The sequence below is a fragment of the Melozone crissalis genome, unplaced genomic scaffold (assembly GCF_028551555.1).
Source record: "Melozone crissalis strain CALT ecotype California unplaced genomic scaffold, PUWL_Pcris_2 ptg000004l_1, whole genome shotgun sequence".
Lineage (NCBI taxonomy): Eukaryota > Metazoa > Chordata > Aves > Passeriformes > Passerellidae > Melozone > Melozone crissalis.
The window spans coordinates 45,219,369-45,245,220 of record NW_026535782.1 but is presented as its reverse complement, the minus strand read 5'-3'; the positions used below and the strand labels follow the sequence as shown (position 1 = coordinate 45,245,220).

At 38.6% G+C, this 25,852-nt stretch overlaps 1 protein-coding gene across 2 annotated transcripts in view; it reads left to right on the top strand.

The window, feature by feature from the left end:
- Positions 1-25,852, top strand: part of RFX4 (regulatory factor X4) — an 87,373-nt gene that overhangs the window by 26,089 nt on the left and 35,432 nt on the right. For both annotated transcript variants that reach the window (XM_054274016.1, XM_054274008.1), the window contains exons 3-8: positions 4-64; positions 5,900-6,023; positions 17,380-17,441; positions 22,126-22,339; positions 23,188-23,265; positions 25,057-25,220. In XM_054274016.1, the coding sequence (XP_054129991.1) occupies positions 4-64; positions 5,900-6,023; positions 17,380-17,441; positions 22,126-22,339; positions 23,188-23,265; positions 25,057-25,220 (703 nt within the window). The remainder of the gene's footprint in view (positions 1-3; positions 65-5,899; positions 6,024-17,379; positions 17,442-22,125; positions 22,340-23,187; positions 23,266-25,056; positions 25,221-25,852) is intronic.

The following is a 25,852-nucleotide window of genomic DNA, read 5'->3' as shown; positions in this document are numbered from 1 at the left end:
CAGATGAGGAAAAAGAAAATAATAGAGCATCAAAACCGCATTCAACTCCAGCTACACTGCAATGGTAAGATGCCTTTTAAAAAGATCAAGAAAATCTATTAGTATTTTTTTTCTAATGCATTTTCCAGATGATGGAATAGAGCTCTTGGCCATCTTAGAGTTCTAAAGATCATTTTACTGTAAGTGTTTCATGTGCCCGTTTGTAATCTGCACAGCATTTCTCAACAAATGTCTTACAGGATTTGTTTGAACAGAGGAAACTTCTGATACAGTTTAGAACGTCAACTTAACGTATTTATTTGCCACCCTACCAGCTGGTTGTTTGTGATTTGTCATCATTGTTACATTTATTGCAAAAAGAAAACTAGTACTGAGCTTTTATTTTCGAGACTCATATTTGTTTCAGTGTCTGATGAAGCCCACCCATACCAACTGTTTTACTGACATGAGATCTCTGTAATTTAACACAGAAGACAACAAAAGGAAAGAGTTTGAGGTTTGATTGCAAAATTAGTGAGGAGAAAAAAGGAAGGGTAATTAGGAAGAGAGAAAGGATAGTTTGAGAGTTAGTCTGCAGTGCTATAAAAGTAAATGCTGTTCCCTGTGATTTGTAGTATCTTAGTCTGCATGTTCTGTAATATGTACCTCTAATTCTGACATCCCTTGCTATAGGGCTAGCTCTTAGACTTTTGTTGACTTTTGCCTTGATTTAGATATTTAAAAAGATAAGATTATTGGTAAAAAATGTGAGTTTTTTAAAAGCAAACTTCTTTCTCTGCTTCTGTCAGTCTCTTGGGAGATTTCACTGAAAAAAAAGAAAAGAATAATTAATTCAGTGTATTTTACTCCATTTTTTCTGCCTGTGAAATTACATGACTCTGTGAAACATGCAAAAATGATTTAGATTATTTCTTAAATAATTAAGATTATTTGCTTTTTAAAGTTGATTGGTGAGATTTTAGACTAAAAAACCAGAAGACGTATGGGTTGATTTTCAATAGGTTGCTGCCAGTATTCAGAAACTTACAGACACTTTCAAAGCAAATAATGAGATGGGCAAATATAAATAAAGGCATTTAGTTTGGAGCTATTGTTTCTTTCTACCTATTTGTATCACAAAAGTCCTGTTTTTCAGAAGTTCAAGAAAAGTGAAGGACTTTTCTTTAACAGACACTCAAGAAAAGTAGTAACTACATACAGGGAGAAAATTATTAAAATAATAATGAAATGTCATAGTGGTCATTTATTATTTTTCATTATTAACTCTCACAGCTTCAACACAGTTCAAACAGGATAATAAAGAACTATCTAGCTAAAATAAAATAGTAAGCAGGTCTTACCAGTCCCAGATTCAGACTAGTGTTTATTTTGCAGTGAAGTCAGTCAAGAGCCTTTTCCACAGGAGCAAATAATGTCGTAGCCAAGAAGCCGGCATTAATTAGAACATCCTAATACTGTTCCCAACAGAAAACAGGCAAATACTGTAAGCAGTCTTTTGCCAAATGTTTTCAAGCTTCATCAGTCATAAAGGTTAGTAAATCCCTAAACTCCAGGGATATTGAGCCCTGCTGGAATGTAGGGTGCACACTAATGCTCATTCAGCTGTGTTTGCAGTAGAATTCCAGAATTCTGGTTCTGAAAAGGCTGCTTGCAACTCCTTCCCTACTGTCTTGCTAGTGTACTGGCTTACTACCTGTCTGTTGTATTATGTTTCTTACATGTTGAAATAGGTCAAATGTTCTTCCCTTTGAGTCTTCTGGAGCATCTGCAACTTCCTCCATTCATCTTCCACCCAAAATTCCATGAGTTAACATAAAGCAAAGAAGTTTCATGTTTAAAATCTTCAGCTGCTGTAAAACGGAATTATACAATTGGCTGAATTTATTAACAGGCATGTAGGTTAAAAGTTTCCCAGCTTTTGAGCCATACCTACAGAACAATTTTCTCGTAGTTTCCATATGCTTTTCAGCATATGTCCTGCAGCTTTGAATTGGTATTTCCTGGAGAAATTGATACACTAAATAAAATGAGAATCTCAAAAGTTTCAGGTCAGAGTGCTAAAATAGCAAGCTCATTTTGGATGAAGATGTGCAGTTTCCACTGTTCTGGGAAGTCAGACACATTAGCACTGTGTTTTTTGTACTGCAGTAGAACCCAGCACCCAGTTTACTCAGGCTGGTAAACTGTTGTAATCAGCACTGTAAAACTTCTTCACACTTCCTGGAGGTGTAGCTTTACATGCTGGACAGTTTTGCTCAGGTGTAGTAGTTAAACCTCAACCAACAAGTAACATACACCTGCTCACTCACTCCTTCCCCTTCCCTGCTCTCACTAGGATGGGGAGAAGAAAAGGTAAAAGTAAAACTCATAGGCTAAAGTAAGGACAGATGAATAACTAACGTAAAAGAAAATATAATAATACTAATAGCAACTATAATAATAGTGTTAATGAAAAGGAAAAGGAGTAATAAAATCCAAGAAAAAATGTGATGTGCAATGTAGTTGCTCACCACCTGCTGACCAAGGCCCAGCTCGTCCTTGAGCAGTGATCAGCACCTCACCGCCAACTCCCCCCAGATTATTTACTGGGTGTGATGTTCTGTGGTATGGAATATTCCTTTGGCCTGTTCAGGTTAGCTGGTCTGGTTGTAGGCACACCCAGCTTCTTATGCTGCTGTTCTCTGGCTCAGTGTGGGAGACTAGAGAGTTCTTGACTTGGGGTAAGCACAACTTAGCAACACCTGAAAGTGTTACCAGCGTTATTCTTGTACTAAACCCAAATCACAGCACAGTACCAGGCACTAGGAAAAAGTTTCCCAGCCAAAAGCATAATATCAGGCCTCACAACAAGTATTTGCACGCTCAGGGAAGACTAAAAAATGTATCTGTGTATTCCTTGGGCAAGCATGTGTCCTGTCTTCTAAACACGATCTCTGGGCTGGATTCAAGAGGTGGAATTGGTGGGGTAAGTTATTGTTTTCAGTATACAGTGCCAAACTGCCCTTGTTCAGGCAAACGGAGACCTCATAATTGTCTGCAGCATCTGGTGTCTGCCAAGTAAAAACTGGTCATGTTTTTACTGTTAGATGCTACTACCAGTTAGAGCTAGTGAAGGCGATGGAGTGTTGAAAAACAGAAATTGAGGAAATGTCAGGTGGAAAAAAAAGGAGGAAAAAAGGAGTAGGGAAAGCATAGCAAAAACAAGAGAAATAAGTACATTTTCTCACTGGTTCATATTGCCATCATCTTTATTAGTTATTCCTTGTCTGGAATCTTGCTGTAAAGAACAAATTGTATCAATCCCATGGGGAGATATCCTTAATATTTGTGCCTCTCTAAAGGTGAAATATGTTGAATGTTTTAAATGTGGAGGATGAAGAATAGCTGAAGAAGCCAAGAATCGTGTCTGGATGACTGTGAGCCTGGCTAAATAGCCTTTTCCTGGAAACAGGAATGATGCTTTTGTTTTGTTTCGTTGATGACACAAAATGAAGTGAAAGGCCTGGTAAATGTAACATTACTGCCAAATACATAATAATTGAGGAAACTGCCAAATCTATCATAATTTGGGAAACTACACAAGCTTGAATTTAACTGTTAAGGCATGAATGTAGCAATACCTGGTATTCTGTGCTTATTCCGTGTTCCTGTGCTCATTATCATCTGTAAAGCTATAGCTTGGCTCTAAAATGTTAATGTTTATTTCAGTGGTGAACTGGTTGACCAAGGTGTAAGTGTGAAACTTTATTTTACTTCATTTTGGTGTGTGTATGTGTTTACTTCCCCAAACACAGAATTATGCAAAGTACAGACAACCTAATCCCCCCAGTTTGTTGGCTTACAGTGTAGGTACTCTAAATAATAACAGTATTTTGAAGCTAAAGTCAACAAAACTATTCTATTTTCTGCAACATTTATAAAAATAATTTAGAAAGAGCAAGTGAGGGAATGGATTCTCCCCAGATTCATACTTCCTTATATGTTGTGTTATACCCCATAAAAATTAATCTGTTCTAGAATCTATGTGATTAACAGTGGTTAACATCACAGTCTTCAGATATAAAAATAAATCTGTAACAACAACACAGATGTGACTCTGATATAGAATAATCTCATTTAATCTAGAACTATGTAAGGGTCTATGGAGGAAAGCAGTAATAGGGACAGATAAAATTGTCATTCCTGTGGAAAGATTAGGAGCTTTATTCCTACATTGTAGTGGTACAAAAGGTCTTACTGTGAGCTACTGGATTTCACATGGCTTTATTACAACACTGTATAAAATGTGTATATATATGTAAGTATATATTTATAGCTGGTAATGATTTGTTAGGTAGCAGATTGCATTCATTTTTTTTCTACAATACTGTAGAATGAAGCTGGATTCAAAATATGATAAAGTTGTTAAATAAAAGACAGGAAAATAAAAGAAGTGGAGCAAGATGGGGTTTTGATCATTAAAAAAAGTTCAGGTATAATGGGGCATTTCATTTTTCAGTGTCAGACTAATGACTCTCTGTGAAAGAGAGGAGAAAAAGAGAAAAATTCATCAGATATGAAGAGAAATAATTAACTGCTTTTCTTTCTGTCCTGTCTTGGTCACGGAAGCTGACATTCCAATTAGCAGCTATAGTATACAAACGAACTCTCCAGGTTTTGAAAGGAGGTTTTGTTAGAGCACTATGAAATTGAGGAAAGATGCCATGATGATATTTCTGTAGAAACCAGGAAAGAATAGATGTTGCCCATACAAACTGATTCCATTCATCTAGCTGGATATCTTATTAAAATGGTTTGCAGTCACAAATTATAACGATAACTGAAATGGAAGGTAGGTAGGTCCTGAAAAAGGCAGTGAAGGAGAGAAAGAAGATATTTGGAAGGTGTTCTGCAGCTAACAAATGGGAGGGCATTATTTTATGTAAAACTGGATTTTTTTGAGAATACATATTTATTTTTTAATACAGTTTAGAGGAAGTTACACCTAACTTCTTCCCTTACCCAGCAAGGCAGACAAGCACACTTGTGATGGTAGATGCCTATGACTGACACCATCAATGACAAGATTATTTGTGGTTTAATGTTAAGTGTGTATGTAAATATCTCTTGAAGATTTTTTTGGGTCAGCAACCATAAAAATGGCATTTCAAAAGAATGTTTCTGCTAATCTATAGATTTGTAATGAGACCAGTTTGAAGCTTTAAAGATGAAGCGTATGCCTGCTCATATATTTGACATATAATTTAAAATTTTATAGTTATATTTTTATAGGTTTTTTTAATGAAAGGAAATTAAATAAGGATAGTTTCTAAAAGGTAGAAAAGAATGTTAATTCACTGGGGGTTTTCCAGCATTGTATCCAGATTGTGGTTTCTTTATTCACGTTTCTTTATCCACGATTGTGGTTTCACTTTTCCCGTATACAATACCAAGAAAATATTGCACAATAAGATTTTGTGGATGCTCTTGAGTAGTAGCAAATTATTTGCTTTAGCTATACCTGCTTCCTCAAGGTAAGCAATTTTGCAGCTGGACAAGAGTGAAAAGAGTGTCATGAAGCAAAGGTGATGTGTTCTGTAACGGAGAAAATGCTTCCCCTCAGTGAGTATTTATTGTTTCATGGTTTTACTTATATTTATTTACTGCAGGATGCTTTTAGGGTATAACAGATTGCTGGGAACTCACAGCCTATGGTTTTGATAACAAGTGTGAACCAAATAAAGCAAGTAAGTACTATGGGAATGAATTGAAAGGACACTTAGGAACAAAGCCAACAAAATTTAGTAGGCAAGAGGAAGTCAGAATGTTTGGTCTTAAAAGTTGAAGCTTTGTATGCTATTTACCATACAGGACATCCAACATACTTGCAGTTCTCTCTGTTTTATATTTGCTTTTTAAGGCTGGAGGAGAATTATGAGATTGCAGAAGGTGTTTGCATTCCTCGAAGTGCTCTCTACATGCATTACTTGGACTTCTGTGAGAAAAACGACACACAACCTGTTAATGCTGCCAGTTTTGGGAAGGTAAGTCTAAATTGCTGTATGACACCTTAAAATCTCACCTGGTTCAGGTGAATTTGCACTACTGAAAAGAACTAAATCTTTTACTGTTAGAGACAGAAGTGTATGAATGAAATCTCTTTGTGTATTTAAGTTATTGGAAAAAGGCTAAGATTGTAAGTATTTTGATGGTTGGAATAACTTCTAGCCATGGCTAGGCTTCAGAGTACATCAGTCCCCAGCCTAGCTGATGGTGATATGGTACAAAAAATTGGCAGTTAAAATTGAATTGGAATTTCAGTACAAGCCAGTGTAAATGCATCTGCATTATGACCTGCACTGCTTAAACAAATGTATAATTTTTAAAAACAGATGGGTAAAATTGAATTCTGGAGCATGTCTGTGCTGTTCTTGTAAGCATAATATGGAGATCCTTGAATTAATGATCTCAAATGATGTGGCAAATTCACATGGTAGAGTACAATGCCTCCAGATATGAAAGTGCAGAAAACATCTAGCTGATTTTTGTGTGGACTGCAGGTACAGGCTGCCAAGCTATCTAAGTTATCTTCTCACTGTGATTCCTCGTGCTTCCCTTTCCAATCCTGCTCTAGTAAGAGCCACTTTGGTTAGCTCCAGATTCACAGTGGAGATGCACTCCTAGTACAGACATAGCTGTACATCATCTGGGTGTGAGCAGCAAAACTCTGCACTGGTAGCAGATGTTAAAAGCTGGCTAAAAGGTTACATATAGTTTGTATTTTGGATTTGTTGGTCAGGTGATATTTTCCTCTCAGTGAAAAACAGGATAATATTTAAAACTGAAATTCTACCATAAAATGTGTCATAAGACTTTAAAACCTGTAGACTGAAAAAACCAAAGTGTCGAGTTTGCCACTGTTTTTGAAATGCTTGCAAGCATGAATCTGAAGGCCATTGTCCTGCAAGCTGTTCTCTTCTAGTGTTTGCAACATTTGTTCTATAGAATTTCTGGGTATTCAAAAAAAGAAAAATGTTTCTAGGGTAAGTGCCTGTGTAAAGAGTGGGTGAAGGATGTATTTAATGAGGTGACATTTTCTATAGTGCGTCTTTAGGTCGGGCAGTTTGGAAAGGAAAATAAAGTGTACTGTGTTGTAACATTACCATATTTGTTGTGTCTTGAAGACCTGCATAACTCAGTAGATTTTGTGTCAGATTTCTGTTTAAATACTGCAGAACTGTGAATGAAGTTGTTCATTGTACACATTATTGCTACCAAGTGATAAGTATAGTGGCAACATGTAATTTAGGAACAGTGAAAATAAGAAACAGATTTCATGCAGGCTCACACATTTGGAACATGGCTCAAGTTTACACAATGCTACTTCTGCTGCTGCTGAAAACTTCTGTAAATTGTGAAAACTAAATATTCTAGAATTTTTCCACCAGAACATAAATTTATCGGGATTTTCACCATTTATCAGTATGTGGCAGTTCTGTTATCCTGTTTAATACTTCATACCCCTTCTCTCCTGCCTCTCACACATAGTCCTGTTCATTGGTAGGAGTCTCTTGACCTAGCAGGACAGGTACGATGGTTTCCATAAAAAAATCACAGCATTCCAATGTAGTTTTCATGTGCTGTGGTCCAAGTGTTTTCCACTCTGTTGCAAAAGAGTTCTGTAGCAGTGTTGCATGAAACTTTTTCCCTTTTTGGGGAGAAGAAGGAAGCCCTACACAATCATCATGGTACTGTTTCACACTAGTACTTTGGGAGGCCATAACTTCTGCATCTGGGAACTGGTAATTCTCCACTGGTATGTCCAGGAACTTCAGACAGCTGGGGGAAAATATTGAAGTGAAACCAGCTTCTCCATCTGCCGAACCTGAGCAGACTCCACTGATCCTTTCCAGCCTGTTCCTGCTAACAAAATGTACTGCATAGTACATTCTGCATTCTCTCAGTATCTTGCAGTCAGCTTCTCCTTTGGAGCATGTACATGTATGAAGTTTTAGCCCCCATTGGTTATCGTGTGACTTAAATACCATATTGGCGAGGTGAGTTGCATAAATGCCTTGGAGGCAGTTGGAGCAGTGCAGTGAAATAGGTGCTATTTAGGGCATTCTGCACTTAGCTGCTGCAACAGAGACCCTGGACACGTTTGTCCTCCTTGGGAAACATCAGGAGCCCTGCAGCTGTCATTTCCTCCAGAGAAAGGAGCTAGTTGTTCTGTGAAATTCTAGGCAGTTCGCCTTTCAGTAGATCACATTGAATTTATGATTCATCTCCAAACTTGAGCTCTGCAGGCAATGTTAAATATTAAGGCTTTTTCTTTAACAAATTGGTAGTTTTTAGAAAGAGGTGTCGAGTTCAGCACATTAAAACAAAGTGTAATAAGTAACAGTGTTTTCTGTTAAACCTCTAGGACATGGGCTGGACCTCAGACACTTGGTAATATTGCACTAATGAAACCAAAATTTGTCTCGGGAGTAGAGAGATTAACAGTGAGTAATACAGACTGTTTTCTGAAGAAATCAAGCCAATAGCAATTAAAGGAACAAGAAGAATAAAGAACAGAAATACTGTATAAATAAATACTTTTTAAAAAGCAACCTGAGCTGCACAAAGAATATATAAAGTCATGAATACTCTATTATGGCTATTAATGGGATATTAATATCATATTTCTCATATGAAAAAGGGAGCTGTAACTTTGTGAGTCAAGATTTTAGTGTTTTACTCACTCATTTAACATGCCAAAAATTTCAGGCAGTTTTTTCTATACCAGCATTTGCCAATCTGCTATGCTGCCTAGTCTGTCATTACAGTACTTTTTATTGTGTGCTAATGACAGGACCTAGTATTCTCTTATATACCTTGACTAAATAGTAATTAGAGAGGGCCCAGTAATTTAGTAGGTACAGTAGGTACAGCTCAGCATCAGCATCAGGAGTCCAGTGTTAAACTCCTGCTCTTACTGTAGACAGCCAAGCATATTATATTTTGATTCTGTGCAAAAGTGAGGCAGAAAAAGTAAAAATGTTCCATGGAACCAGTGAGAAGACAGGAGGTACAGTGAGGCAGGGCAGGTGTGCCACTGAGTTATTAACAATTAAATGTTGCAGATGAGAACAAGCTCTCTCACAGGGAACATGTTCAGACTGTGAATTAGTCTGCAGGCAGGAGGAGTGAAAGCCCTGTTGCTGAGGTCACTTCAAAAGGATGGCAGCCTCGTGCCCCTCAGCCCTGTGCTGCCAATGCCTCGGGCTCTGCTCCGGGACCTTGGGGCTCTGGACAGCAGTTTGAGGTGTTTCCAGCTGAAAGTTCTGCCCCTGCCTGCTGCAGGGAAAGTTCTGTAGGTGTATGTTTGTTTTGGGTTTTATCTGAGCAACATGTTAATATAAAATGCTGGTGATTATTAACACACTATGCAAAGAGTTCTTAATGGGTTTAATTGCAAAAACTAAATCATTCTTAATAAGGGCCTTCACTGAATCAAAAAAATCAGGAATGTTTTGAGCATTTTCAAAGCCCTCAGCAGCTACTCTGTAGGGGTGGGTGCCATAAGGCTTCTCTTGGCTCTACCATTCCTCCCAGCTGCTAGCTGCATTGGCAATTCTTTGAGCTTCTCTTTCACTTTTATTTCCAACACTGATTTTTGTTCTTGTTTCTTCTGTGACCCTGTATGTACACTGGTTTTTAGTCAGGACCCTCGAAGATGTAATCATCCTCAACTGCAGCGATCTGTCCCATCCTCCGTGTCCTCAGTTCATTGCTTTAAATTTACTGGGCAGTGCTAATTCCCCTGCCGTGCCCTGCCACATCTCTCCCCCAGAGCACTGAGAGACTTGCGGTGGAATCGCTTCCCATCTTCATGAAGCTGAGTTCTTCCCAACTCCCATGTGCCCCCTGGAGGATAAATACTTTCTTCTTCTGATTTCCTTTTTTTCTTTTTCTTTTCTTTTCTTTTGGGGCTTTCCTGCCGTGTCTGTTGACAAGCAGTAACAAACTAATATTTGAAAAGGAAAACGAAGGTTGGTGACACTTCTCAGGGTGATTTCCCCCCATCTGAGGTCCCTTTACATCATTTTGGCATCTTAAAGAAGTTTAACATGGATGCATGCTCTCACAAATTTTGTTGCTCTGACTGGCTTTGCTGTAATTGAAAATTACATTCCAGTGAATGCATTTCACTAGATAATAGGCAAAGTCCACAATAGACTTGTAATACTGGTTAGGAAAGAACCTTTTTTCCCCAGTAGTTTACTTTGCTCCAGTGAGGTACAAGCTGTACCAGCCAGACTCCTTTTTCATGATGATGCACTGTGTCTATGCCCAGAAGTTTTGCTTTCAGAATTGTTCCTCCAAGCATGACTAGGATAAATAAGTTTTACAGTTTCTTGCTGTTATACTATATTATTTTAAAGTTTGAAAAGGGCAGAAAAGACCTTTATTGAATCCTCTCTGGTAATGACATTGTGATGTGATTGCATTCTGATTTGTCTTTGCATTGAAATGCACATATCAGGAAATTGCCTGCTGTTGTTCATAAGGAGATACTTCTTCTGAAGATGTGGTTATTTCTTTACTCTCAATTTGCTCTTAAGTAGCCTCAATAGTAACTGGTACAGCAAAGCCGAATTTACTCTTAGTGCTCTCTTCTGATGGATTAAAACAACACTTGCTCTATTATGAGCAATTTCTACAACACTGAATACAAAAATAGAACTGGGGGAAAATATCAATGTAAATGTGAGGATGTAGTTTCTCTTATTGCACTGAATGAGTCTGTCACTGCTGTCTGAGCAGTCCCCGGTTTCCCTTCATCCCTTTTGAACAGCTAGGATTCCTGACTGAAGAACAGTTACCACCAGTATGAGTTTTCTTCCCAACTCTGAATCTTCTAGGACAAGATCCTCTGATGAGACCATTATAACACAAGTCCTGCAGAAGCAAGCAGTCATGCTGATGTGGGCCATGGTGATCCTGCAGAATAGCTGTAAAAGTCTTTGCTCCCTTGGCTCTGCTTAGCTGATTCTTTTACTGTTGCAGGTTACTGACCACTGCCTTTTTCTTCTTGAGCTTGGGGAGTAAGAAAACCAGTGAGGACACCTCAGTTTCTCTGGAGTGACTGTTGCTTTCTCAATACCCTACAGAAATGGGACTTTTAGTGTTTTGGCCACTTCAAGCATCTGGCTTCCAGTTAGGCCTTAAGCATGGGTTGGCCCCAGGGGTGCTTTACCTCATGCCTTGTCAAGACGCCCCAGAGGCTGTGCTTACAGCTCAGGGTCTGCCAGAGTGCAGGGATCCTGGCGCTCAGCCTTTTCCCACAGATAGGCTGGGTGATGGCAGGCACTGTGCTGGCACCAGTACAGAGCAGGGTGAGTTGTGCAGGGTTTTAGATCTGCTTGGCTTCAGCAAGTCAGCACCAAAAGTGGCTGCAGCTCAACTAAGGATCTGAGGCAGAGCACTCAGTGTTTGCAGCTTTGTTGGGGTGCAGTAATCTGTTTGATCATGCCTTAGGCTGGATTCTGTCTGGCCAGAGGAACTGCTGAAGGAGGATATTGTTTTACGTAGATGAATTTGAGAAGCGGTCTTGCAAGCTTCATTGCAGTGGCCAGTTCAGTCGGAGTTCCTCACAGAATCTAATCTCCATAGCAAGCAGAGTTGGGCACAGACATTACACAAAAGGCCAGCAGATTTTTCTGCCTTGCTTTGCAGTGTCAGTTGAGCCATATCAGTGCAAGAAACTAGTTCTTATCCTAGAGTTAGACCATGCCCTATTCCAAAACTTAGGAAGGTAAGTGGAGAGAAATGGGAAGGTTATTGAATCTTGACAGACAACAGATCTGCGGCCAAGATACTGAGTCTGTACCCTGCAGCCTTCCCTCCTGGCCATGCAAGTAAACAAGCAAGGGGTAGAGAAGGTATAGACACAGTCATGTCCGTTCTCCTTTTGTTTACACAGTTTGGTGGATTTGAGAGACAGAAATGGTGTTTCAGGCTACTTTGATTATGCTCTTTCCTATCAATTCATGTTTCTTGGTGCAAATTTTCTTGACCATTTCCTCAAGACAATATGATGCTGAATCAGCCCCAAGCCATTTTGAGCCTAAAGGAACCTCTTAACACAGGTATTAATAATAACACCTGTCTCAGAGGAGGATTTTGAAAAGCACTAAAGCTGATGGGGAAACCCTGGAAAGATCCAGCAGGAACAGTACTGGGTCAAAGATGAATGAACCAAAGACCCTTTCCCTTAAAAGATTGAGGACATCAGTATTGCTTGCGTTTGATAGCAGTGAGAATAAGGAAAACATAGCTCTGTGAGAATGTAGCTATGTTTGTTATCACTGACTTTTTGCTGCTGCCATGGCAAAGAATATTAAGACTGAAACACCACAATAGAAGTTAGTAAATAAATACATATCTTCTATGCCTCACTTCACAAAAGAAAAGCACGCTGTCTAGATATGGGACCTGAAACTGAATTGAAAGAAGCAGAACTAGGCCCTGTTATGAAGAATTGTTATGGGAGGAAAGAGAATTTATTCCACAGTATGTAGAATCTCTCTAGAATCTCACTGAGCTAGGGAGTGCAGAGCCTGGAATCCACTTCTCATTCTGGCAGTGCAAATTTGCTGGGTTGCCAGTTAATTTGATCTTATTTCTCTGCATTGTGAAGTTCTAGAAGCAAGGCTAGAATTATGTCAAATAGAAAGGAACATGAGTAATGAAGAATAACATCTCTCTAGATCAGGTGCATCATGCCTTTTGAAAAGCAGAAATTTAAAACATTCTAGTGGAAAGACTTTTAAAAGCCATCCTCTACCTGTTGCCCCAGAGTAAAATTTAATATTTTGACAAAGGAGGGAGGAAAAGGGTTATTTCAGAAATTTCCAGACATCTCTAGTTTCTTCCATCCTTGCTTGCATGAAGACAGACGAATAAGATGCTTTATAAGATTTCTTTTCCCTGATTTGTTTTGACATATCATAGATGATTTTAGATGCAATAATTTGGAAACATAGAGTTCACCGTTTGGTAGTGAATGCAATGAGGATTGATGGGTGAAAGCATGGTGGTGAAAGCAGAATGCCCATGCCCATGGCAGAGTGTTTGGAATAAGAAGATCTTTAAGGTCCCTCCCAACTCAAGCCATTCTGTGATTCTGTAATTCCTCATTTAAACGCTGAGCCTGGATCTGCTTGTGTTATAATGTTACAGAACTGGAGATGTGGGGAGAGAGGCAGTGGCAGAAATGACAGCCGGCAGTAATGAGGTGGAAAGAAAGCACCCTTGCAGCCATTTGTGGGTAACAGAACAGCTCCTGCAGTTGGCAGTACCTAAAATTAATAAATTGTGCAGACTCTAATACAGACCCTTACAGGATCTTTTTTAGTTGCTGCTCATAAAGTTTTCTGTGTTTTACATGGATGCTCAAGAAACCCATTTAATTTTATTGCCTTAAGAATAACCAAAAATACAAGTAACTAGATATTTAATTCAAGTTTATTCAGACACCTCTGCTAGGTTTAAAAAGCTTAAGTGGGATAAAAATTATGTTATCTCCCCATGTGATCGACCTGCACAGATATTCCAAAACCCATTTGTCAGGATTGTCTGAAGCAATGTTCAACAAATGCTGACCTGGATATACTAGTCCTCTGAAACAAGTGTAAACTATATATATGTTGTTTTATAATGTAATGGCTTTATTTTATGTATGCAGTAAGCACTCAGCAGAAGATAAAGTGATGCCTTGTGAAGGCTGACCTAGAACAGAGACTAGACAGAGTGAAAGAATAAAGTAGGTATTTATTAAGAGGCCTCAGATAGATACACCTTGGGCAGCACAACCCAAAATGGCCACAAAATGGACGACAGGTCACAGGTTCTCACACTTTTGTAAGTTTTGGTCCATTAGCATATTTGAGCCAATTTTCCAATTACAGTTTTAGCCCATGAAGTCCCATCCTTCTTGTTTTCTCTCTTCGGTCCACCGTTGTTTATGGTCTTGGGCCTGAGATCTGGATAGGCTGTCCTTGGGTCCCCAGAGAAGGAATTGTTTTGTCTACCTATTCTGTGAGAGCTTACTGTCCCCTAATATGAAGCCTAGACTTACACACTAAAGCAGAATAGAATCTGGAAAATATAAAATCTAAAACCTGAGGCATCAAACAGTTCTTCGTGTTATTGCTTTTAATCAAGAAAGGCATAGAAGATCTTTGGTAGGCAGAAGGCAAGATCATGTCTTAAGCAGAGGACAGAGAAAAGAGAGGGAGAACACATTGAAGTTCAGTAACTGAGAAAGAAATTGCAGGAACTTTTTTTTTTTTTCTGAGGCTAACATAGTAGGGACAGAAGCTATTTCCATGTGAAATTCCTGGTCTACATGTGTTTCAAAACTAAAAATCAGGTAGCCTAAAATAATGCCCAAAAGTCAAAATTGCCATTTGACTTAGGTGAAATTTAATTTGGAAAATGTAAAACCTGTACCTTTTTACTCAGCAGTTTTTACTGGGCAGCTGGAATTATGGTCACTTTGGAGAAGTGTGAGACGAAATTTTAGCTCCACTGAAGGACAATGTTAGATTTTACCGCTGTTACTGTTGAGAAGCCAGAACTACTGTGAGAACAGGGACTTCCCATTCAGAAAATAGCTCAGACTGCGTGGTCTGGTCTTGATTCATTTGCTTGCGCAAACCTCACTGCAGTGATGGGAGGAAAATGATCCAACTTAGTTTTCAGATCCAAACCTAGATTTTCATGTCTTGCAATTAGAACCCACTTCCCTCCCCACACAGCTGTAAAGTTAACACATTTTGTCTCTAGATCTTTAAAAGCTAATAGACATTAAACCAAAAATGAGATACTTGTGCAGTGATTTTTCAGGTTGACAATGATAAAAAATTTTTAAAAACTACATATTTGGTTCTCTGCTTTTTCCACTGATTTCAGCACACAGTGAACTCCACTTTGTCCTGCCTGGTTTCCTCTCCCCTTTCAGAGTAATCTTCCTGCCTTTACCAGTATCATTGCACAGAGATTTGCATAAGCATAGCTGAATATAAACATTTATATGAACAGAGAGTTCTTTTAGTACCTGACTTGTTTCATTTCAAACACAGACATTAATAACAATGCATATATGTACAAGCACCTAGGTGTAAGCATACCATTTTATATTTTATATATGCAGCAGTAGATAAAATAGCCCTGGCTTTTTTTCCAAAGCTTTGCTTGATTATTCTCTTTTTGGGTTTTTTTGTAAATTACTGGGAAATTGTGTTCTAAGTGATGCATACTTTTAAGATACATTCTGAGAGGTGTATTCATTTCAAATGTGCTGGATTTGAAAAGCAAACAAAGAAAAGAAAAAGGGATCATCTGATCAGTTGCTTCATTATTATTCTGTTTTCCTGATCACCTCTGCCAAAGTATGTAGAAATTGGCTGATTTATTTAAATCCCAGTAACTCCCACAGCATATGGTTCATAAAGTAGCATTTACAGTTTGCATTGTAACACTTCACTGCTGCTAGAAAGACTTGAAAGTAATACAGTTTGATGCTGTTCCTAGAGGGAAAATAGAGTAAAACTATCTCTAATATTAAATCAACTGCTGTAAGAGCTGCTTTTGGGCAGAGAGAGGGTATTTTCTGAATGACAACTGACACAAAAAAACTCCCCCCAAAAACCAATCAAAAAACTAACACAACCAGTCTTTAAAAAATCCCCTAGCCCAAAAGAAACCATCCTCAGAAAGTAGTTCTTCAACACTGCCTTTTTTTCCCACAGCCTTGTGGAGCCCCCAGCCCTGTCTGCAGAAAATGAAAGAGAGAGGGGTGGGATTAATGTGTAATTAAAGGGAATTTGGAAGGCTGAGATGTTGCGGAATGTTAGATCAGTAGCTGGAACAGCATGTGGTGTTCTTTAGGCAGGCTTCATTGAATCCATACAAAAAAAGAAAGAAGGGCTGCTTGCCTGTCTGCTCATTTATCAAACAGCTAGGCTGAACTTTCACAGCTCCACAAAAGTGTTTTACTGTTTGCTGAAGTTTTGCCCCAGAAATTAAAACTGAACAACCTAGCGACTCTGAGTCTTTGCTGCATTTTTGACATCAGCCACCTTGTGCAAAGCTCTTGGAAACCAACTGAGGTCAATTTTTATGTGATACTAAGGGAAGATGGTTGTACCTTTGCTAAAACCCCCCAAAGAGTACTGAAGAAATGGTCAAACATGTGACATTGTAATGTCTATATTTATATAGCACCTTTTGATCTAAATACGTGTTCCAAAGCTTTCAGTCATCTGTCAGGATTAAATATTTATCAGGGAGGCAAAATGGGTAATGGAGAAAAAAATCTATATTATTTAATCAATTTTAATTGACTTTATTCCTAGTTGAACAGTTATATTCCATCTTGCAGGCTTGTTTTCCTTTAATATTGGTTGGTGTTACCCCTAAAGAGGAAGCATTTAGTGATTTATGTAACAAAAACACAATTAAAATGGATTACAGATTTTAAAAGGAAGGAACTCCTTTGCAAGTAAATCTTCAAGGCTTACTGCACTTTTTGTTGCATGACTGTTCTGGCAGAAGACTTTTCCTACTACGGCAGACCCCAGTGAGAATCTGGTTCAATCCTTGAAGGTGCTGAGCATCTCCTTTCCAGCAACAACAGCAAAGCTTTTTCATCAGGATTAGCTTCGTTGATAGAGTCTCTGGTGACTTAAGGCACAATCTACATTCATTGATTTATTTCCTTAAATGCAACTGGCCCTGAAGAAGTTTTGGTTGCAGTAGCAACGTTCTTTTAATGTCTGCTGACACACTAGAGTTTGGATTCTTAATGACATCCTGCTGTTTCTGAGATCCACTTGTTTTCCATAGAGGATGAATTGATTATGAGGTATCTTTACAAACACCATGATGAGTTTTCCTTGGTAGAGGTGATGCCCCTGTCAAAAACCGAAACCTTTTTAGAGAATCATATTTTAGAACAAGAAGTGTTTAGTGGCTGGTTTGTGAAGGTCTGTAGAGAATTTTGTTGATCCTGCAAAGTGACATATGTAGTAGGCCAATTCTAATTACAGTTCTCCTTAGTTAAGAGGCAGAACTAATCTCAGATTTTAAAGGTAATGTGTTCTATTCCAGTAACTTCTGAAAGTATTTAAATTGATGGTAGTTAATGATATTATAGTGACTTTTAAAATATTTCCCCCCCCTTCAGAAGTGGAATAAATCAAGAGCTTTATTTCTGATTTCTCCAACCACATATTTTGTAGACATCACAGTACAGTTTTTCTACTTTTTTGTCTTAAAAGTCCATATTAATTTAAGCATTAGTAAGTGTGTGTTTCCATTTGTCTTAATATCAGCTTTATCTAATTGCAGATAATAAGACAACAGTTTCCACAACTAACAACAAGAAGACTCGGAACAAGAGGCCAATCAAAGTAAGCAGTGTATGGTATTATTATCATCTCTCACAGGGCCCCATCTGGCTCTGGCTTTACTGAATGGGGAATGAGAACAGGCACTAATTTGTGCAGTTGGAAACTTAAAAGCAACTTTGGAGGTTGTATTGTAGTCTTTACATTATCTTATAGATTCAGCAGTGATCCTGCAAAGGTGGTCATTTTACTGATTTGATTAGCAATATTTTTCATATTGCCTTTCATCTCAACTCACTTTACACAATATAAAGGACATTCACACTCAGGAGTAATGGAGCCACTGTTGGAGGCTGGGAAGTAACAACAGGTTAGCGTCACGTTTCAGGCTAGAGAACAAGTGTCAGAACACTTTAAAACTTAGGAAGAACATGCATTGATCTAAACTGAAACTGCTCACAAACCTATATTTAACCACCATTTTTCCCATGTAATGAAATCCAACATACCTTTAGGTGACTAAAGAATTAACTTATTGCCTTGCCCAAAAGATAGGTTTTTCTGAAAACGGTTCATCCTAATTCCAGATGGAGAAACTGATTCAGAATTTAGAATGTGGTTTCTGGGATATTTGACTTTTTCCAATTGTTGATAAGTTGTGATTCTACCAATTGATGTAGAGGATACAACAACGTTTTTACACTTTTTTCTGCTTGTGGACTCCAAGGAATTTTTCCAGGGGAGCTTTGAATCTTTTTGTATCTAGCATAAGGCCCCTCACATAATAAAATCTGCTTTTCTCAATAGCTTTCACAGAATCCTACAGAGTAGCAGAAGTGTAGTGCCTATAGATCACAGGTGAGAAACTATGGAAGGGGAAATGAAAATGTGAAGTGGTGTGTTTGAAAAATGTTGTGGGTAAAGCTTCTCTTGCAAAATAAAGCCTGTAAAACACAATATGGCTAAATGCTGAGAATTAAATATGCTATTAGGATAGAGATTACATACTAAAGCTAGAATGAACTGCTCTTTAAAGAAAAAAAGAAACTAAGATGCTAAAAGAAATGCCATTGAAGACAACTTTACTGTGGCTCTATTACTGTGTGTAGCTCTTCTACTAACTGGTCCATGCAAAGCAGTATTTCTTTGATGGGACAAAATGTTCTTCCCCCCAGCTTGATATTTCCTTAGTTTTTATAACTAAGATTTCTTTTTCTAGAGCAGACATATTTAAGTAGCTAATTGAAATTTCATTTTAGGAATGGTCCCAAATGGAAATTCAGAGTTGCCATAACACCACTCATCAAAGCCACCAGAAACCTCTCAGGTGGAAATTCTGAGCTAGCCCAACAGCATACTAGGAAAGAATGATAGGACCACAGTAAGAGAGTCATGATTTTGTACTGAATATAAGTTTTGTGAAGACAGAGCGAAAGCGTGAACAAGATGCATTGTGGACGTATTCATATGAGTACCCCCTATTGCCCATCAAATCATCCTGGCATCAGCTGCAACTTTTGTTACTTGTCCTTACATTTAATGAAAGGAGTGAGGACTGCTCTATTTCCAAACCAGAACTCCTCCCACTCCAGGAGTCTCTCAGAGGGCAAGACACTCTTCATCTGCTAACTAGGGGTGTCTTGCAACTCCAAAAGCTGTCTCTTTACTCTCACTGAGACTTAATATTTCTTGCACAATTTCCCTGTAACCTGCCCACCTGTCAGAGCAGCTTTCAGGTCACATACTCCTTTCATGCCACTTGTGCAATGGTTCTGCCCTCTGTCCAGCAAATAGGGTTTCTGTCATGCACACAGAGACTACCTGTGTGCTATATTTTAAGATAAATATTCTCCTTGGTAGGTGCAGCACAGCTGTAACTGAGCTCTGGTTTTGTTTTCAGAAACATCTGACTGCATTCCAGTTAATTGTTACATAAAGAAATTACTTTAAGCATTAACACTTCAGTCCCTTTATCACCAACTGTGCTGACCAATTGCTGCCAGTATTATTTTTGTTCCACATCCCTGCTACTGCCAAAGGGAATTCAGTCATAAAATTGGTTAAGATTATCTGACTTCACACTGTTCTGCCTTCAGTCTTTTTATAGCACAACTGCCTTGGAACATTACTAAGTTCAGAGCTGCACTGGTGGTGCTCATCAGTGGAGAGCTTTCTGTTTTGCAGCTGGTTTATTGATGTGAGCATCCAGATGCAGCTGTTCTCTGTCACACTGAGCTTAGAAACAGTTCCACCACAGGTGAGCCATGAGAAGGCTGCTGAACATAAAAGCCAGCTTTTTCCTGTGTTGTAGTCTGAAACTCTTCAATTTGGTACGCAAGGTGTGAGTGGAAGCTACACGGTGTGAAGGGACTTCTGCTTCTTTCTTTAAAGGAATGCTGTATATAAGAGATCAATGAGGGTAAAAAGTATTTCACTTAAACTCAAAAACAATTTTGTTGTCTGCATATTATTCTTCTACATATCAAACTTTCAAGCCCTGTTTATTGAACTGAGTTGAAGGGGTTTTTTTCTGATAGGAATACAAAAAATTATTGGAAAATAATCTGTGTAAACTACTTCAGTGAATTTTTGCACTTTGGGATAGTAAAATTAATGAAAAAAGAAGATATGTAAAAAAATTTTGGAGTTAATTTTGCTGCTGCTGTCTGTGTGATTTTAAACTCCAAGGAAACCTCTTTTATGCAGTTTACTACTAAGTGAAATATACCACAAATTAAACACTGCACAGTGAAATTCTACTACATTTTCCAGGCTTGCTTTTTTTTTTCCCTTCACTGATTTAGGACAAAACTTGATACAGGACTGACCCCTGTTTAAAGTTTAAATTATGTTTAAATTAATTGAAATTTAAATTGTACAAGCCTTTCAGTCCTACATGCTCTTTTTCCCTCTTCCTGCCCTTCCCTGAGCAATTTGTGCTGCTGGCTCCCTAGAGCATTTCCTTTTGGGTTCCCCCACCCCAGATGTAGCACATAGGCCGTGTGTGAGTTTTATGGCCTTTATGTGCAGTGCACACCTGGCAGCTGCCAGGGACCAAACTGGGCACTTAAACCAAGAGCTAGAGATGTTACCCTTCAAGCTAAAAAAAAAAAAAAAAAAAAAAACCCAAAACTTCTACAGCTGGTGTTGTAACCCTTTGCCATTAGTTACCTGTAAGAGGTTAGGAAGATTCTGGAGCCTGGTTTCTTGTACGCAATGCATGTTTTGACCTAAGATCTGATGGGAAAATTTGGAGCCAATTCTATTGCTTTCTCAGGTATTGAAGCTAGGAAATTCCATTCATACCATGTCAGTGGAATGTTTTAAGAAATGTCACTTGGATTATTCTATGTTGAGTTCAACGTAGTTTTCATTTTTAATGGAAAATAGGGAATGCCCTCAGTAAGTATGGCTAGGAACCATGTACTAGAAATTTCCTACATCACCCCAGGCCTCCTTTCAGCCCATGTCTGCTGATAGAACAGTTTGGGCTTCCAGCTCTTTGCCACTATTTTCTGCTGGGGATTATGACATGCACAGATCTGTCAGTGAATGACTGTGAGCGGAAAAGGAAAAGTAACCAGTTAGTTTAAACTACCATCACTTACATGCTCTTTCATTAATTTCATTGATGACCTTTGTAGAACTGCCTCAAGTGAATTTGTGTCTGGATGAACAGATTTGGTGTCAGCACTCTGAAGTTGTGACTGACTGAAGAGTCAAAGAAGCATCCAGAGATGGAAATTTCTTGTGCTATCATAGTGGGATCCAGAAGACAGTCTCATGATGATCTGATAGGCTATAAGGAGAGAAGTGGAGGATCACTGAAAAATCTGTGTAGGATTTGGCTGAAGCAAAAGTACACTAGCAAAGCAATCTTGTGATGCATTTTGTAGTCACAATTAATTTAGTTGATGGGTTGGGCCCCAACCCATCTGAGCTGAGAAACTGAAATGAAAGTTAGGAAATTACAGGAGGACTAAGGTGAAATCTCTGCTGTTTTGATGCACGAATTTTGCTTGATAACCAGTGCTTCTACCAGCACCTATAATAAAGCTGAGTGGTAGCACAAACTTGTCCCACAAGGCCACCAATCTGTTTCCATAGCACAGCCACACTGTAATTCCCAGAGCAGCCTCACAGACAGAGTTAGTGCTGGGTCCTATCTCTCACCGATCAAAGCCCAGTGCTTGATGCTAGGGTATGAAGCAAATAATTGGAACAAGCCTTTCCCCCCCCTCTTTTATTTGAAAATTGAAGTGTTTTCAATTTTTGAAACATTTCTGATCAACTCGTTTGCAATAAAGACTTGTGCTTTTCAGGGTCCAAACCAACCCTCAACAGCCTGAGAATCAGGGAGCTGAAATAACAGCAGACGGGCTGGTTCAGAGGATCTGTAGCTCTGCTTATTGCTGAACTAAAGGAGCAGCTGCACAGCAGAGCTCTGCCAACAAGTAGCATTAGGATCCTTTTCTTTTTTACTAAGAAGTTAAAGAAGTGGAAGTACATAATTTTCCTGCCCTATAACAGAGTCATCTTACTTTTACCATACAGATTGAAAATTGGAAGCTCAATATATTACCACAGTGTTCTGCTGCTGAATCAATGCTTGTTAATAGTGTATAAACTATTGCTCAGTCTTTTTTGCTGTAGAAATAATTTGCATTATCAGTTTCCCTTGCCTCTGTGTATTTTTCTTTAATTTTCAAACAATCTGCTTTATAAAATACACATCTCTATGTATCAGGTACCATTATTATGGGATTGCAGTGAAAGAAAACTCCCAGTATTATGATGTGATGTATTCTAAAAAAGGAGCAGCCTGGGTCAACGAGACGGGAAAAAAAGAAGTAACCAAACAGACAGTGGCGTATTCACCACGATCCAAACTGGGAACATTGCTGCCAGAGTTTCCAAATGTCAAAGATCTAAATCTGCCAGCCAGTCTGCCGGAGGAGAAGGTAACACTTTGGAAATCTTTTCTCAGGTTGTCTTGGTTTCTTTTTTCCCCCTGCTCTGGATGAAAGCTTTGTCTAATACGTAAAGACTTAAAACAGGAGTAAGTTTAATAATGCCTTGATTTGATTTATGGGGGGCTGAAGTACTTATATTAATAGGAAGAAATATCTTCTCTTAAAAAGGGGAGCTGACACTACCAGCTGTACAATATTTCTAACACCCATGTACGTTTTTTAAAAAGTTACATTACATACAGCAGGGCAACTTTTAAAATTATGTGACATTTGAGAGCAACTTTTAAAATATTTAGGGCAGCCCTCTAATCTGTGAACACACTTGATGGCAAACTGACAAATAGTTCTAATGCTTTCTTGAGTAGAGAGGGACCTAGTGAATTTCTTCTTCTAGAGTAGAAATTCAGAGAATCCTATTTGCACATATGACAAAAATGTTCTGGCTCCTCTTGGCTGAGCTTGCTAGGTTTCTGGTTCTATTCACATGTGTAGTATCAATGTGAAGTAGACAAAAGAATAGGGTTTTTTAGTTCTTTATGTCCTAATTAGGGCCACATTCTCGTCTTTGATCTCTCTGAGGCTTTTTGCTCCTCTTACATTTGAAGAATCCTATTGACAGAAAAATCCATGAATTCAAAGGGAGAATTTACTTTTGAGAAGAAAACTCATCTTACAGCTAATCTAAGTACAATTTAATTTATTTCATTCTTTTTGCAGTTGCACATCGATAAGATAAGGAAAAAACTTGCTTTTTCTGTGCTCTGTGTTCTGCTATTTTAAAAGAGGATTTCTTAAAGCCAAATGATCTTTTGTGTGTCTCCTTCATTCTTTTTCAGGTTTCTACCTTTATTATGATGTATAGGACGCACTGTCAGAGGATACTAGACACTGTAATAAGAGCAAACTTTGATGAGGTATGGTTAGAAACTGCAGTTGCCGTTTAATGATCCATAAGTTATCAATGGATTTGAGACCTCATTTTGTATGTTGTATTACAGACTTAGGGGTTTGTGCTGCTCAGTGCTTTTCAGGAGCAAGGAAAAATGGCTGTACTTGAGTATCTGATATGTGACTGATAGCACTAAATCTCACTTACAATGCTGGGTGAGTTGGAGGAACAAAAGCAATGAGGATGTTTTTGCCCTCTGTTCTCCAGCAGGATTAAGGTAGCAATATCCCCTTACAAGATGTTGGACAATCCAGTTCTTACAACTTGAGAAGTGTGTCCACCACAACTTTTCGAAGCTTTTGTTGGGACTGAGCTGTCTGAAGGAATTCCTCTCTGTGCTCAGCAAAGCCAGGACAGGTGTCACAGCAACAACAGTGGGCTCTGCTGGTCTGTTAACAGCAATGCAGAGTGGTGGGGAGATTACAGCCTCCCAGATATCCCAGAGAGCCGGAGCTGAAGTCTCCAGTTGGTTTGTTGTACTGCAGTGCAGCTAGGAGCACACACACTGCTCACCAGTGAACACCATCTCCTAGAGATGTTTAAGGCTTGTACCTGTTCATACCTCACTGAATTTGAGGGATTGCTAGAAGTGCATGCAGACAGCTCTATAATTAGACCTGAAAAATAAAATGTTACTGGAATGCAAGCAGGTTTATATTACATGAGAAGATGGCTTATTATCTAGGATAACAAATCTGGCCATAGAAATACTGAGGACCTGATATAAATATGATATTCAGATCCTGGAGGAAAAAAAAAAAAGCGTCTTTCAACTCTCTCTTCTGAACAATGGGAGAAAATTCCTTGCTTTTCTTCTTTAATTCTCACACTCTTTTGGTTTAAATCTAGTTTTGCACAACTGTACTAAGTCTAGAATTTTCCATGTGAGAAAAATACTTGACACATTTAGGTGGATAAGTCTCAGAATAGTTTCTTAAGAGCAAGATGCTGTATTTTATTAGTTTTATCAGGATCTCTGATAGGAAGGGAGCTGAGCAGCAACAATATATAAATGGGAAATACTCTTTGCTACACATGGTGTGATTGCTTACTTCACTACAGCGTGTGTGCAGAAAGTTATAATTCGAGAGTGCTGGTGGAACTGATCATATCATTCTCTGAATAACACCTTTATAGCCTACATTGAATTTTTTAGAGGTATATTTTGCTGTGTCTGAAATCTCTCCTCTATTTTTGGGGTTTTTTTGCCTTTTGCCACTTTTTCTCCACTTTCCTTCATAGTGGAGGAAAGATAAAATCCAAAAGTGTAGTGTTTCTTTCCAAAGCAAAGACAGAAAATGGTATATTGATCCTTGTAAGCCATTTGTTATCCTCTTCTCCCTCCCTCCCTTCCTCCCCCAAGGCCTAGATTGCATTCCTTTGTACACAGGGACAGAGTGCAAAGAGAGAGAAAAAGGCCTGACATGTGGAAGCCAAAGAGCTAAACTCATCAGCCACTGATGAAAGATAAAAATCCAGTGATTTCCATGGGTGTCTCTACTGCAGTGACACAAAGACTCCCTGTCACCAGCCTCGAGTGTCTCTGCACCTTTTGGTTGATTATCCCATTTTGTGCTGCGTTACAGTACGAGCCTGCGCAGTTAAGGAACATGCCTTGTGTGTGTTGCACCCCATTAGCCCCCATTAGCCCACCTCTAAAACAAAAGCTGTCTAAGCATGATTATTTAAAGAGAATGGTATTTGTGGCCTTTGATTATTTTAATTTTAACATTCCTGCTTCTTCTTGTGATTGCAGGTTCAAAGTTTTCTTCTGCACTTTTGGCAAGGGATGCCTCCTCATATGCTGCCTGTACTGGGTTCTTCAACTGTAGTGAATATAGTGGGAGTTTGTGACTCAATTCTGTACAAGGCAATTTCTGGAGTTTTGATGCCAACAGTCCTACAAGCCTTACCTGACAGGTAACTGACCCCTTCTAGCTCAGCTGTCTTTGTTATATTCCTTTACTTCAAGAATGACACCAGTTCTCAGAGAGCTGCTTGCTGCCACCCGTTTTCTGACTTTAAATCACAGTGTCATTTGAAAGGAGTTGAAGAGCTTACATGCTCCTGAAAAGATGTTCAGATTTTAACAAGACTTGTATTATGAAAGACTTGGAGGATTGGAGGTTTTTATGTAATGAAGGATACCACCTACTTTTTGGTTTCTTAATGTTGTGCTAAACCCAAACTGAATTTACTATTCCAGTCCATGTAGTAGATTTCAGCTGGTCTCCTCCTACCTGGTGTTCATGTGAGTCCAAGAATTCTTGTTCATAGAGGTAAAGCAGGAAAGAGCAATCCACAGCAATAAAGTGTAATCACTGAGTGTAGTCAACATGTTTTCCCCTCTGGTTTTACTTGTGTGCTCATCAGGAAGCCATCTTTTTTTAAATAGTCTCGTACACCTTTACTGTTATTTGACTGATGTGTACTTGACATGGAGTAATTTGTTAAGAATATTGCTCAAGGAGTTTTTTTATTGGTACTGTGTGTTTAGCCCTTAAGATTTTAAAGTTTCTCTAAGCAAGGAAAATGTTTTCACAATGTTGTTC